We start from the raw sequence: 15,445 nt of genomic DNA, 5'->3' as shown, positions 1-15,445 counted from the left end.
CCAAGCCCCTTGCAGGGCCTAAAGGGGCTCCAGGAGAGCTGCAGAGGGACTGGGGACAAGGCATGGAGGGACAGGACACAGGGAATGGCTTCCTACTGCCAGAGGGCAGGGATGGATGTGATATTGGGAGGGAATCCTTCCCTGTGAGGGTGGTGAAGGGCTGGGATGGAATTCCCAGAGGAGCTGTGGCTGCCCCTGGAAGTGCCCAAGGCCAGCTTGGAGCAGCCTGGGACAGCGGAAGGTGTCCCTGGGCACGGCAGGGGGTGGCACTGGCTGATCCTTACAGTCCCTCCCAGCGCAGTGTGGGATCCCAGCACTCTCCTCCCTCAGCAGCGGAGCTGTGCCCAAGGGCCGCTCAAACACCCCCCGCCATCCCCGCGCTCCCCCCTCACGGCGCCGCCGCCATGTTGCCCCCCCGTTGCTTAGCAACGCCCCCTTCCCCTCCAAGATGGCGGGCGGGGCGGGGCGGGCGCGGCGCAGGCGCTGGGCGGGGGGGGGGGGGGCAGAGGGCGGAGGGCGGTGTGGCGGCGGCGGCGGCGGGGGCGGGACGGGGGTAGCGCAGCGCCGCGGAGCCGCCGCCGGGGCAGCCCAGCGGGTCCGCCGGGAGCACCCGCGCGGCCCCCGCTCCGGGTGAGGGGAGCGGAGCGGGGCACGGCGGGGAGCGGTGCCGGTGCCGCCGCCGCCGCCGCCGCCACCATGTCCGGGCGCGGCCACAACAAGCTGCCGACCACCGAGCGCATCGTCAAGGGTGAGGGGGCGGCGAGGGCGCCCCCTGCCTGCGCGGGGGGCGCGGGGGGGGCTCGGCACGGAGGGGGGGCCACGAGAAAGGGGCGGCGAGGGAGGTTTGGGGGGGGGGTCCCCAAGCTGGGGGAGCCCCGAGGAAGGGGAGGGGAATATGCCTGGTTTGGGGGGGTGGATCTGGTTTGGGGGAGGCCGGAGAAAGGGAGGGGGAAGCGTGGTTTTAGGGGGGGATCCCAGGCTGTGGGAGCCCCGAGAAAGGAGCGGGGGGAGCGGGGTTAAAAGGGGGGCGTCCGCTAACTGGGGGAGCCCGAAGAAAGGGGGGGAGGCTCATTTTGGGGGGGGGGGTCCCCAGGTTGGAGGGGCCTGGAGAAAGGAGAGCAGGGGGGAGCGTGATATAGGAGGAAGGGGAGCCTGGTTTAGTGGGGTATTCCCGAGAAATATCGGGGTATGCTTAGTTTGTGGGGGGGTCCCCAGGTTAGCGGAGCCCCCCCCCCCCTCCGGCTGGGGAAGCCCGGAGAAAGGGAGGGGGATGCCTGGTTTGGGTGGGGGGAACCTGTTCTGGAGGGGCAGCCTGGTTTGAGGGGGGGTCCCCAGGCTGGGGGAGCCTGGAGAAAGGGCGGGGGACATTGTGATTTGGGGAGGGGGGGTGTTCTAGTGGGGCACCCCCGTTAAAGGAGGGCCCTGGGGGGAGGTAGGGATGCCTGGAGTGGTGAGGAGGGGGTGTTCTGGTGGGTGGTCCCCCCTTAAGGGGGACTCTGGTTTGGGAGGGGTCATCCCCAGTCTAGGTCATCCCCTGAGTGGGGGGAAATTGGGGGGGCACTCTCAGGCTGGGGAGAGGCTGGAAAATCAGAGCGTGGTTTGGGGGTCGTCCCCAAGAGGAAGGGGAGGGAGAGGCCTGGAGCAGCGGGGGGGTCCAGTGGGACACCCCCCCTTAAGGGAGAGCCCTGAGTGGGGGTTCGGGGTGGGGGGACACCTCCTGTTCTGTCAGAAACCTCTGCAGAGGAGCCGAGGGGCCTTTGGTTTGGGGGAGGGGAGTGTCTCTGTTTTGTAGGGGGCACCGGGGGGGATGAGGGGGGCATTTTTGTCCCCTCTGGTCCAAGAGGATGCAGCCCCCTCCCTCCATTCTCTGGTCAGTGCTGTGGGATGGGGGGCTGTGGGCACAGCGGTGCTGCCTGGCTTGGGGTGACAGCAGGGGACATCCCCTTTGGGGGGGGGGGGGGGGAATCCCCATCCTGGGGTGGGCTTCATCGAACCCACAAGATCCTTGCCCTTAGGTTGGGGTGCTGAGCCCCTGCTTTAGGTGGAAGCGGGGTTTCCCTGAGGATTTGGGGGAAGGGGGGCGGATGAGAGCCTTAGCTGCCCTCATCCTGCCGGCTCCCCGTGTCTTTCCTCCCCCAAATCCCTGCTCCGTGTCTGGATGCCCGGTGGCGGGTGCCAGCTGGCCCCCTCTGCGGCCCCGTTATAGTAGGTACTATTTTGGAAAGAGCAGAAGACACCGAAGCAGTTAATGAGGAGAGAAATACGTTAGTGGAGAAACTCCTGGATCAGGAGGAGGAGGAGGAGGAGGAGGAGGCTGGGGGGGGATGCACATTTCGCTGCCCTAATTGATCCGGTGCCATCCTCGTCCCCACGCACCGGGAACATCCACTGGGTGCCTCAACTTTCGCCGGGAGGCTCCAAGTTACACAATCACCCCGTTATTAAACCTCCTCCCGCCATGGCTCCCATCATTCCGGCCTGCTGGAAAGCAGCGATTTCCCAGGAATGGTTGTAGTCCACGGACATGGAGGTGTACCCACCACGCTGCCATCTCTTCCTTCCCCTCTGGATGTGTCCAAGCGATTTTTTTTTTTTTTTCTTTTCTTTCTTTTTTTTTTTTTTTTTTTTCCTTTTTAGCCTTTAGCCTATCATGTGGCCGATCACATGTTTGATGTTAATAACCTCAAACCCAGGGAAAGGGGATCCGGGTGGCAGCCGGAGCGTGGAGGCCCCTCGGGCTCGGGGAAGCTCCGCGCTTGCCCACGGTGGGAGGGTTTTGGTTTGTTGTTTTATTTTTTTTTTTTGTAGGAATAATCCCAGAGCGCTCCCGGATTTGGGGGAGATCCGGGGTGTTCCCGGGGGCCGTGCGTGTGGCGTGGTGATTTGTAGGTCTCCGGGCAGCCGGAGTGGCCGGTGCTGTCCGTAAATCTCCTGCTAAATCCCAGGCAGCTGCCTGTGTTTAGGTTGGCCTTGTTCGGGAAAGGTAATGTCAATGCAGCCATTATGATTCAGCTGAGTCGACCAGATCCAGGCTCTCTCCCTGCTCCCGGGGCTTCCAGATCCTGGGAATGCCTGTCAGGGATCCTACCGGTGCCTCTGGAGGGTTTGGCAACCCCCCCACGTCCTCGTGGTCCCGCTAATTGCGGTCATTAATCCCCATCCAGGTGGGGTGGAGGCTCAAGGCCTGCTCAGTGCTCCAGCACTCCAAAATCCACGTGGACTTCCCAAAGATTGCTTCTTATTTCCCCCAGGTGCACTCGAGTGCCTGTGGAAATTTGGGGAGAAATATCTCCTTCTGAGGCTGGGATTGTTGTTTAAAGGTGGTGACATTGTTCGTGGTTATTAATAATTAAAAGCTGAAGATAAAAGCTCATTTTGTTCCGTGGAAAATGCCTGCAATTAAATAGGATGTGGAATTTTAACTATGCTTAACCTATATATTTACATCTCCAGGGCCCTGCAGAAGGCCTTAGCTGTAATTAGGTTTATTCAGAGGAAATGCAGTTTTGGGCTAAAACTTGTACTGGGGGAGCTTCATTATTAAAATTTCAAATTTTGGGGTGTGTCAAGAACTGATTTTTATTAAAATCTTGAATTTTGAGGTAGGCCAGGAATTGCTTTTTTTAAATTCTTGAATTTTTGGGTGCTTCAAGAATTGATTTTTTATTAAAATCTTGGCTTTTGGGGCCATCAGAAGTTGCTTTTTGTTAAATCTTGAATTTTGGGGTTCATCAGGAGTTACATTTTATTAAAATCTCAAATTTTGAGGCAAGAATTGCTCTTTGTAGCCCAGTTTTAGCAGGAAACTGATGGTTGATGGTGACGGAGACCATTAATGTCCAAATTTTGATCTCCACAGAGCACTTGAGATGGTTCTGCTGGAAATCTGAGGGATCAGGTGGTCTGGTTGTCTGCATTAGCCCAAAGTTAAGCTTGAATTACCTGGTGGATCCATGGAATTGACTGATGGATCCACATCCTATGAAATCCACATTATTCAGGGAGGTGGGAATGATGCTTTGGGCTGCTGCAGTGGATGGATCCTGGAGCTCAGGGCGTTTCTACTCTCTGTGCCCCTTTAAAACAAACCTGCAGAGCTTTTTTTTGGTCCTTTTGGGTTCAATTCTGTGGTCATTTTTTGGTTGAATTTTGTCACCCTGCTCCATTCTCCCTGCTGGAAGCTGTGACATCCTCTGGGAAGCAGAGCTGTGTCCGGCAGGATCCTTCCCGCAGACACCTGGCGGTGCTGGGAGGCGACCCAGCTCTCTCCATGTGCAGTTGCATCCATGGCAAATCCTTTAAAAACCCGGGATATTGGTGTTTAGACACCAGAGCAAATAATCCACTGGAATTTTTCTCTAGCTCTGTGTTATTCTTTTGTGTATCATGGACAAAACGTTGGGAAGCTGCTGACCCGGGAGCAGCCGGGATCCAGTGCCCTCCTTTTGGCAGCTGGTGTTGGAAGTCAGAGACATCCCTAATTCCCACCCTGTTCCGTAGTGCCTGGCAGTGATTCCTGAAGTGGGATCCTGCTTTTCTGAGAAGGGGTGAATCCCAGGAATTGTGGTGTAAAGCTAGGGCTGGCGCCAGCCAAAGGTGTCCTGGAAATGGGTGGATTTTCCAAATTTGTGCTTTGCTGTCCTTTCTTAAGGACTTTCAGGCACCTTTCTGTGTGTCCAGTTTGGGTTTTTCCCAACTGGAAGACATTCGAGGTGTGTGTGGGAATTTTAAAACCCCTGACGTGATGCTCCCTGAAGTTTCAGTGTCCGGTTTTTGTGGGAACCACCCGGATGTGTTTCAGCAGGGAGAGGGACTTGGGACAAGGGATGGAGTGCCAGGACAAGGGAGAATGGATTCCCACTGCCAGGGAGCAGAGTTAGATGGGATATTGGGAAGGAATTCTTCCCTCTGAAGGTGGTGAGGGGCTGGGATGGAATTCCCAGAGCAGCTGTGGCTGCCCCTGGATCCCTGGAAGTGCCCAAGGACAGGGGGAATTAAACCTGGGATAGTGAAAGGTGTCCCTGCCCATGGCAGGGGGTGGAATGAGGTGATTTTAAGGCCCCTTCCCCCCCTCACCATTCCATAATCCGTGATTCCGTGCTGTCACTGACCCGTTTCACACCCAGCCGAGGTTTCTGGGAACATCGGGACACCGGGAGCTCCCGAGCCCTCAGTGACACCTCCAGCTCCGGGTGGGATCACACCCCAGGAGCTGCTCCCACCTCTCCGAGTGCCTCCGGAGCGCGGCGGAGATTCCGCTGGAGGCACGGAGAGCAATCCCACGGGATTTGTTCCACGAGGCTCCCGCAGCCTCTGGGGAGCCCAAACCCAGCGTCAGATCAATCGCTGCCTCCTCGGAGAGTTCAGAGGCTGTTCTAGTTCATCTCGCTGCCTGGAGATGCTTTTGGGGGATGAAAAATGTGCAGCTTTCTTCCCACCTTGTTTTTAATATCAGCTACAACTCTGGAAGCGTGAGCGTTGGATTTTCTCCAGGTTGGGAGGTGTTGGGAATTTTCGTGACGGAGCACGCGCCGATACGAAAGTCAAAGGAGCTTTTTTAATTGAGGAAAATCTTAAATACAAAGGAAATTGTGAGCTTTTAAACTCGCCAGTTGGTTTGGCTTGTTTAGTGTTGATGTTCTATAGGAATTAAGGAACATCCAGGGGGAAAAAGGAGCTCTGGAAGTGGCTAAAAATGGAGTAAAGGCCAAGGTCCATGTGCTCGGACCTTGGGATGCCAAGGGAAAAGTGTGAATGCCACCAGGGTCAAGACGTGAAGGGGGATCCCTAAAAAGCAAGTTGTGTCATAATACAGCAACTTGGCTGGACAGAGCTCAAGGAGGTGTGGGGTGAGGCGGTCCTTAAAGCAGGAAGCCCCTGGGATCCCGCTGAATTTCTTGGGAATGTGGTATTTTGAGGGGGGGGGGGGAGTTTCCAGAAAATCCCCCAAAATTTGTCCGAGTAATTCCGATACTGTTGTTGCTGTTCTATATAAACAGGAAAGATGCTTCATTATCCATAAATGGGATGTGCTGGGAAAAGGGGCTGGTTTGTGCCAGTGCCAAGCTTGGGGCTGATTTTGCTGGATCTTGTGGCATTTCATCCCAAAAATGAATCCAGAGGCAAATATCTCTGGATACGTGAACTGTTCCTCTCCGGGGCATTCCTTGGTTGCCCCAAGCAGAGGCAGAGGTGCCTCTTTTTGGGCTCAAACTGCCAAGTCTCTGGATCCTGGGATACAGGGATGCTCTGCTGGCTCATGAACGTGCTAATGAATGTGCTAATTAACAGAAATGCAAACCCCAAACCCGGCGCCAGCCTTGGGCACAAAACCCCCTTGGGGGACGGCGATAAGGCACCAGGGCACATGGATTGGGCTGGGATTTATCCCTTCCCTCTGGGAATAACAGCAGCTGCCTCAGGTGGGTGCTGGAGGTGGCTGGCCAGGAGGGAAGGTCGTGTTCCTCAGGATCCCACTGTTTAATGTTATTTTTCTGGCTCTCAAGCTGGGAAAGGTTAATCCCGTTTTCCCTGCTCGAGGCCTTGAAGGGCCTTGTAGCAATAAATGAGCCCGGATTAATTGGATACCATGCCAAAAGAGTGTTTTTTATTTAATGAAAGGTGTCAGAGTGGAGAGGAGTGGGTTTGGGGCTGCTCTGGCTGCACAGGCAGGAGGAGGGAAGGCTGTTCCTTAGGAAGTAGGGCAGGGTGCTGGCTTAAAATAGCTCCGAGCACTGGGCTGTGCTGAAGGAGCTATTTAGGTAAATCCTGGGGTCTCAGTGGGGGCAGAGCCGCCTGCTAATCTAAAGATACTCCTCGGAGATCTATATTTGTCCGGGATCCTTCCCAGCTTGGCCGGTTTTCCAGGTATTCCCTGCCCGATCCCGCCGGGGATGGCGTTGGGACAGCGGGTGTGTTTACGGGACGGTGATGGCTCGGATCCTAATGGAATTAGACATCATTAAGCAGCGGGAGTGAGGGAACAGGCTACGTAAAGGCATCAGCGTTATCCCGTAATGCAGGACTTGGCTCCCAGAGGCTCTCGGAGGCGGGGATTGCTGTGCCAAAGGGGCACATTCCGGTGGCACCGGAGAGCCGGGTCAGGTGTGGAATCCTGGAATGGTTTGGGTTGGAAAAGGATCTTAAAGCTCATCTCATTCCACCCCCCTCTGCTGCCTTCTACTATCCCAGGTTGCTCCAAGCCCCGTCCAGCCTGACCTTGGACACTTCCAGGGATGGGGAATCTGCAAATATCCTGGGAAAGCCCCTCAGGACAGCGAGGGTGGGGCAGAGGGAATGGTGGGTTGGAGCAGAGGTGAGGTGGGGGATGGAGGGTGGATGCTCCTGTGTCAGAGGGTGCTCTAAAGCAGGAGGAAAAAGGAATTTCAGTGCAGATTTTAAGGATTTTCCTGGCAGGAGCATTGGGCTCTCCAGGCTGTTCTCCAGCTTCTCCAGCCTCTGAAAGAAAACCTCGCTGCTGCCTGGTGAGAGGATCAGGGCAGGGGTGGAATGAGGTGATCCTTAAGGTCCCTTCCAGCCCAAACCACGCTGGGATTCTGTGATCTCCCTGTTTCCACAGGGAGCAGAGCTGGATGTGAGCGTGTGGAGCAGTGGGATCTCCTCTGACTGGGAGCCTCCCTGAGGAGCTCAGGGCGGGTTGTCTCTCCAAAATTCTCCATCAGTCTGCCTTCTGGGGGTTACTTTTGTAAAATGTGAGTTTAAAGCACTTTCCCTGCTCCAAGGTGGATCAGGGGAGATTTTCCCAGGATCTCCCCTGTGTAAGGCAAAGCGGTTCAGGGTGAATTTCAGGAGAACCGGGAGAAGTGGTGTCAACCTGGAGTGCTCCAGAAAATATTCCCTTTTATCAGCTGCTGAGCGTAGCAAAACGTGGTAAAATGGCTTCCTGAACACAATATTATCCCAAAGGTGATGCCTTGGAAAAATACCATGAGGGTTTCCCGGAGGAAGAGTGACCAGGGCACAGAGGCTGGAATTGCTGCTTCAGCAGTAGCTGGAGGCTCCTCTCATCCTGCTCCATCCCTGACACGTGCAGGTCTGGGAAGCTGCTCTGGAAGCAGCGCTGGGACTGGTTTATCCCAGTTTTTTTGGGCTGCTTTTTTGGTTTGCAGGAGAACTGCTCTGGCTGATGACCTCCAGGGCGGGAAGATTTGAATTCCTTTGCAGCTCCCTTGGAACCATCAGCACCAAGGTGATGTGTGGGTGTGGATATTCCCAAAGCTGGGAATAGGCACCTTGCAGGGAATGTTTTATCCCGAGCACTTACATCCAGTGAGGATCCCACTCAGAGTGAAGGATTAAGGCCTGAGATGGGAAGAGGAGAGAAACCAAGCCCCTGATTGTGTCAGAATTCATCATTTTGTGCCCACATTCCCACTTATCCATGCTGTGACCACCTTTTGCTGGATGCATCCAGCCATTGGCTTCTCCGAGGACTGCTTCAGCGGGAATATTTCTGGGGGTTGTTTTGTCCGGGATTCCCACGTGGATCAGCTCGTTCCCCGGAGCGAGATCTTGGAAGGACACAGCGTGCAGAGTTGTGTTTGCTTAGGGCAGGTTTGAAATGGGATCCAGAAGCCCCTCGGGAGCCGGCGGCAGGGTCAGGTTCACATTCCCGGGATTTGCCTTTTCCACAAAGCCCCCGCTGTGCCTCCGTTAATGATCTATTAGTGGCCGTGCTGGAACCTTGGGAAACAGGTGGTGAATTTCCCTGCCTGCTGACATCTAGGAATCCCCTCCCGGCTCCTTTGGGGAGCTCACTTTTTTTTGAGTAGCTGCAGCTGTTTGCTCTAAACCTCCTCCTTTTTCTCTTCCTTTTTCTTCTCCTTTTCCTCCTCCTTTTTTCCTCAAGCTTTGCAGCGACTCCCTGGAGTTGCCGAGGGACCATCCCACCCATCAGAGGGAAACACTGGCTTTGTTGAGTGGTGATTTTCTGGGAATACATTGATTTTTAACCTCTGGAAAGTCTGTAGAGCAGGAAGGTCTCAAAGAGAGAGGTTTTCCAGGCTGGAATTGCGGGGGTTTTGGGATCTCCTTGGTGACCTGGCACTCGGTGATATCCAGAGCTCACATCCCTGGCAGAGGACTCAGCCCTGGACAGATTGGCTCAATGACAATCCCAGGAAAATCTGCATCAGTGCCGGTCATTAAGAGCCAAATCTGAGCTGGAAACTCAATGGACCTCGCAAGCAAATGTGGATTTTATCACTCCAGGGAGGCTGAGGACACTCGGTGCCCACTGAGAGCGTTCTTGAGGTCTCTGATCCACGGGGAGCTTTGGCAGGAGCAGGAGCAGCACTGCGGATCCAGGTCTGGGTTCGGCTTCATTCCCGAGGCAGGGCAGGATCCAGGGCGTGAAGATCCCTGGCTGCCGTGGCAGGAGGGTTTTGTGGGCAGCTCTGCTGCCTGGGAGCTGGCGCCTGGTGTGGCTGACGGGCTCAAGTTGCCTCTGTTCTAATTAAATACTCCCGGGTTTAATCCTGCCCGGCTCCTCCGGGAGCAGCGAGAGGGAGCAGAGTTCCAGCTCCACCTCGTGGGACCGGCACTGCTGCCTCTGGAATTGGCAGCCGTGGCAAAACCTTGGCCCTCAGCTCTGCTGGGGAATCCTCCTCAGCAAAGGAGTCCTGGCCTCACTATTTGCTGGCCAGATTGCCTGCCAGATAATCACCTGCTATCCCGAAGTTTTTAGGGGAGCACAGTTCAGGAAGCTGTAAGGTTTCAGTGTCCATGTTTCTTCCCTGTGAGGGTGGTGAGGCACTGCAGTGGTTTTCCCAGAAAATCTGTGGCTGCCTGGAAGTGTCCAAGTCCAGGTTGGAGCAGCCTGGCCTGGTGGAATGAGATCATCTTGAAGGTCCCTTCCCACCCAAACCATTCTGGAATTCTGTGATATTTCCTTGGAAATTCATGTCTGGGCTTAGGTTTGTGTGGTTTTTATCCTCTTGGCTTTGCATCCCAGATTTCCGTGGGAGCCGTGAGCGTGGCCGGGGCTGTGCTCTGGTTGTGTTTGCATTTCCATGCACGGAGCTGTCACCTGCTTTTTTTAGCCTTAAATGCACCTGGCTCCTGCTCAGCCCGGGGCCTGCCAGCTTCTCCCTACGTGGCCTCAAATTTTTGGGTGTTACTCCTGGAGCTGATGAGGCAGGGACAGATTTGCTGCTGGGAACGGCTCCGTTGGTTCTTCCCTGCCCGGCTCTGTCTTGGGATGACCGCGACTGTCCCCTTCGAAGAAATCATTCATTCAGCTCGTACAATGCAGATATTTTTAGGGCTATTGTGAGGAGATAATTCTGGTTGTCCTACAAAAAGGAATCCGTGGCTCCAGGTGAGGATCAGAGCCAGCTCTCCGAACCAGCTGCGCACTGGGAGGTCGGGTTCAGCTCCGAGGAGTTCTGGATAAAACTGGGACGTTTTAAACTGCATCCCTTCAAAGGAGCTGCTCTTCCAGAGGAATTCAGATAACCCCAAATCCTGTGGTCTTCCTGCAGCATTTCCAGGGCTGAGAGGCAGAAACTCTGGAATATTTTTATTTCCCCTCTATTTGTGAGTCTCTGGAGCTTCTGACATCTGGGGATTCCTTACCCAGAGCAAAAAAGGAGGATTGGAGCATGCAAACATTTTTGGGAAAGACAGATGGAAATGGCAGCAATAATAATAATAATAATTATTATTATTATTATTCCTGGCTCTTGCTGCTTTTATACAGGAAGGTGTTTGCTTTATTTGGTGATGTTTCTTTGATATTAACGTTGTTTATTTTAACAAGGGAGAAGTTCCTTACTTCCTCAGGTGGGAGGTGATGAAGCTCCACTTGGTTTTTTTTTTTCCCCCACAGAGCTCCTGCAACTGGAACGAGCAGTTCTGTGCCTTGGCAGGGTCAGGCTGCCCATGCCAGCCCTGGAAAATGACACAGATTATTTGTCAGGGCTTGATCCAAGCTTGGAAAAATTGGGGTATCAAACAGACACACACACACCTGGTTTTGCAGGTTCTCACATCAGCTCACCCTGAGGCACCTCAGGAGAGAAAAAAACCTCCCAAAAACCAGGGTGGGGATTCTTAAAGCAAAGACTTTCTGTGTTTAACGGCCAGAAATTTGTGTGGTTTCATCATTTTGGGAAGAATAAAGATTATTCCATGGGAAGTGGAGTAGTTGCTGATGAATGGGGTGGTCAGGCATTGGGAGGTGGTGGAATTCCCATCCCTGGAGGTGTCCAAGGAATGCCTGGACATGGCACTCAGTGCTCTGAGCTGGGGACAAGTCACAGATCAGAATCGATGACCTTGGAGGGCTTTTCCAAGCCGGATAATTCTGGGATTCTGGAATTCCAACATCAGCTGCTGAGATCCAACCTGTCCTTGCTTTTGGCCTGGATCTGGGCTGGAGCAGCAGGAAAATCAAGGTGGCTGGAGCACTGCTGGAGTGACAGTGACATCCATCCCCTGCCTCCAAGGGTTTGTTCCTCGTTAATGACTCCGAAAGCTCCTCAGCATCCCGAAAAATCCGCCTTTCTCTGAGCAGAAAACGCCGCTGCCGTGGCCTTTCCGTGCTGGATTTCTCCACATTATTCCCTCCGAGCCAGCTCCGTGTGAGCCCCAGGCTCAGCTTTGAGTAGATGAATGTAGGTTAGGTGTGAATGGGAATAAAATATCGGCTAAAAATAACATTGGGCTGTTTGGAAATTGGGAAAGAGGGAGAAAAAAACCCGTGCCCTGCTGCTCGTGCTGTGCCCAGCTCAGCCCTGGGGGCCGCTTCCTCTGCCTTTCACAGGGGGTTTGGATGGCTCCTGGTGGACTTTTCCTGGGAATTTTTCTACCTTTGACAGCCCATCTGGCTTCCTCAGTGTCCAAATCCTCAGTTTTGCCCCCAAAATGTGCTTTTTTTTCCTTCAAAGTGCCTCTCTCACCATCTGCTCCACAATGAGGAGCAAGCAGGGAAGGGGCTTTGGGTTCTCTCCCAGATGGGCATCGGGAGCTCCGGGAAAACCTCTCTCGAGTTTGTTCTTGAGGGTTTTTTTTAATCCTGGGGGATATTTTTTTTTTTGGAGGGGGGGGGATTGAGGGTTCACCTTTTCCCTGCAGACCCCAGGAGCAGCTTTTGGCCAGCGCTGCCACTCCAGGCACGGAGCTCTTGCTCCTTTTTCAGTAATGAATCCGCCTCGGCTGCTCCATCCAAGGGACTCCGGCATATATAAACAATCACTTGTGGATCACTTTGTTTTCTCTTCCGTGGCACTGGGCTCTGTTTGGAGGTGGGGATGGGGCAGCCCTGATGAAGCCGAATTTTAAGTGTTTTAAGGACAGAGCTAGGGAGGGATGTGATTTTTTTTTTTTCCCTGCAGGAATTTCATGTCCTGGCACTGAGGAGTGAGCGATGCTCTGGGTTGGGAGAGTTGGTGGTGGAAAAGCATCTTTTCCCCAGATTCTTCCATCCTTAACTATCCATGGCCTCTCAGAGAGTTGCAAATACCCCCTTGCTCCTGGCCTGGGAAATAAAATCCGTGTTAATTTGGCGGGAAATGGAATCTTGCCCTGGAGTCCAGCAAAGAGATCCCTTTAATTTTCCTTTTAATTTCCTTTTAACTTCCCCGTGGGCACACCTGACCTTTTAATCCATTCCACACCTCGAACTTCACCTGCTTTTGCATCTTTTTGTTGGTGGATTGGCCCTCAGCACGTGTCCTGTTGGTGGAGCAGGAATCACCTTTCCCTGGGAGCAGATTTGGATGCCCTTGGCGGAATTTTCAACCCCAGACCTGCAGATTTCACTGTTTAAACAGGACTGGGTGCAACACTCGGGTTTGTGTGCCGAGGGAAGGTGGCACAGAGGTCACAGGGTTCTGTTCTTGGAATGTTGTGAGTGTTTGAGCCGTCGTTTTCGTTCATTACGGGGGAGCTGGCTCTGAGGGCGAGCTTAACCCGCCGTGTCTGCCCTGCTTGGGCATTCCAGGACCAACCGTGGAGTTGCAGTGGCAAGGAGCTGAAAGAGGGGAAATTTCGGGTGGATATACAGAAGGAGTTCCTCCCTGTGAGGGTGGGGAGGGGCTGGGAAGGAATTCCCAGAGAAGCTGTGGCTGCCACATCCCTGGAAGATTCCCAGGCCAGGTTGGAGAACCTGGGATAGTGGAAGGTCCTTCCACCCCAAGCCAGTCCATGACTCTGATTTCTTTGGGAGATAAAGAGTTATCTCCCCACTTTCCATATAGGAGCAGGAACTGGGTGAGTCTCTCCACCCTTCTCAATGCCCCGAGGGCACAAAATTCCAGGTCAGCTTGCTCTGAGGGCTGTTCCTGCTGTTGGGAGGGCCCAGCCTGGCTGTGGGAGCATCCTCTTCCTCCTGTCCAGGAGAATGGAGCATGGATGAGGATAAAGCCGAGACCTCTTAACAAAAGTGGGGTGGCTGAAGCCCTGGCAGCGCTGAGGAGGAGCCGGTTCCTGGTCATGCCCAGCTCCTTGTGGGAGTGGAGCCGTGCAAAGCCAAGGAGGGAACTTACATAAAAGTTCTTGGCTGCTCACGTTGGCGCAGCCTCAGATTTGATCTTGCATAACTTTGCTCGCTGGGGCTACCGGGAAAAGGCAGAGCCGGGAGCTTCCCGCAGATCTCGGAGTGCTGGGATGGGCAGCGCTGCTCCCGGGGTCACATCCCAGCTTTGCTGAGCTCTCCGACCCCATTTCTGGGGCTTTGCACTTCCTTAGGCTGGCTCCAGAGGTGTTGGCTGTGCTTGAGGGCCTGGAGTGATGGGGAATAGGGAGATGAATGGTTCCTATTCCTCTGTTCTCTTCCTTATCAATCATTTGACCTCCCCAACTCCCTTTGGAGTCAGATGGCAGATGCCAGGACAACCACAGGGTTTGTAGTACCTACGAATCATTTCCCAGCCTCTCAGTGTCCCAAAAAATCCCCCATTCCATGTCGTGGACCCGCATTTCCACCCAGCTCCTTTTGCCCTCCCTCATCCCAGCTGATCCCGTTCGTGTCAGCCCCACACCTTCCCTCATTTCCTCCTGCAGCGCCGTCAGCCTTACTCTGATCCCGGGGGGGAAAAATCCTGCAAAATCATTTTTTTCGTCCATCTCCAGAGGGTTTGTTGGTTTTTTTTTTTCCCTTTTGGAGCAGAGCTGAGCTGTGGATGCAGTAAAACCCCTGCTCCAGCCCGTGTTGGTTTAAGCAGGTCTGGTTTAACCCTCTTTAATTGGCAGCTCGGCGGGGAAGGCTCTGGAGTGTTCCGGGCACGCGGGACAGCGGAGCACAACTTCCAGAGGGATCCGTGAAAGCGGGGCCACCTCGTTGCAGGCACCAGCTCCCCTTTGGTTAGAGCCACTCCTGCAGTTCCTGTGATTTGAAAATTGATGTTCAGCTGTAAAGAATCTCTTGTGCCGCCTCTCTCTGCTTTTCCTCTCGGGGTTTTCAGGCTAAATTGCTGCTGGATTTGCATTTCAAAGGGAGCGGTGGCAGCGCTGTTCTCACTGTGTTGTTTGGCCAGCTCTGTCCTGTGAAATTTAACATATTTCGGCATCATGGGATCGTTCAGGTTGGAAAAGAGCTCCAGGATCACCGAGTCCAAGCTGTGCCCCATCCCCACCTCGTCCCCAGCCCAGAGCCCTGAGTGCCACGTCCAGGTGTTCCTTGGACACCTCCAGGGATGGGGACTCCAAACCTCCCTGGTGGCCCCTTCCTATATTTAACAGCCCTTTCCATGAGGAAATTCCCGCTGCTGTCCACCCTGAGCCTCCCCTGGCCCAGCCTGAGGCCGTTCCCTCTCCTCCTGTCCCTGTTCCCTGCGAGCAGAGCCCGACCCCCCCGGCTGCCCCCTCCTGTCAGGGACTTGTGCAGAGCCACAAGGTCCCCCCTGAGCCTCCTTTGCTCCAGGCTGAGCCCCTTTCCCAGCTCCCTCGGCCTCTCCTGGGGCTCCAGCCCCTTCCCAGCTCCGTTCCCTGCCCTGGATTCACTGCAGCCCCCTCTGTGAGGGTCCCAGAACTGGACACAGCACTTGAGGTGTGGCCTCACCAGAGCAGTGCCTTTCCTGGGTGATGGATGAGGACAGGGATTTGATTTGCATCCCAGGTATTTTCCGTCCAAGCTGGATTCCAGCTCAGTGTAAATCTGCCTTCCACCACGACGCTGTCCCAGGAGAGGGAATGATGGAAAGACAGTTCATTATCCAGTGGGTGGGTTCCTTCCTCATGGGGGCTGCTGGAGGTGCCTATTCAGACTCAGACTGGCACCACCATCATTAAAATCCCTGCGGAAGACCCATCACATTCCAGATTTTGGGATATTTTGGGGGATGCCTGGCAGAGGTGAGGTGTTATGTCCGGCTGCCCGCCTCCGTACGGACAGCAGAGCCTCCAGCACTTTGTGGGGAGGTGTGTGCGTTACCCCTCGGGCTGGGAGGGTGGTGCCAGCTCCCTGTGGGATCTGCGCTGGGAT

The 15,445-nt window shown here is 54.6% G+C and overlaps 1 protein-coding gene across 4 annotated transcripts in view; it reads left to right on the top strand.

Moving 5' to 3' along the window:
• The first annotated feature begins 601 nt into the window (after positions 1-601).
• The window catches only part of PPP3CC (protein phosphatase 3 catalytic subunit gamma), a 38,272-nt gene continuing 23,428 nt past the window's right edge, over positions 602-15,445 (top strand). For 2 of the 4 annotated variants that reach the window (XM_032092022.1, XM_032092021.1), the window contains exon 1: positions 604-748. In XM_032092022.1, the coding sequence (XP_031947913.1) occupies positions 697-748 (52 nt within the window). In that variant the 5' untranslated portion in view covers positions 604-696. Of the gene's footprint in view, positions 749-15,445 lie in introns of all 4 variants that reach the window. The other 2 variants (XM_032092023.1, XM_032092019.1) reach the window with 2 other exon arrangements.

Source organism: Corvus moneduloides, chromosome 27 (assembly GCF_009650955.1).
Source record: "Corvus moneduloides isolate bCorMon1 chromosome 27, bCorMon1.pri, whole genome shotgun sequence".
In the NCBI taxonomy this organism is placed as follows: Eukaryota; Metazoa; Chordata; class Aves; order Passeriformes; family Corvidae; genus Corvus; species Corvus moneduloides.
This window is presented reverse-complemented; position numbering and strand designations above follow the sequence as displayed.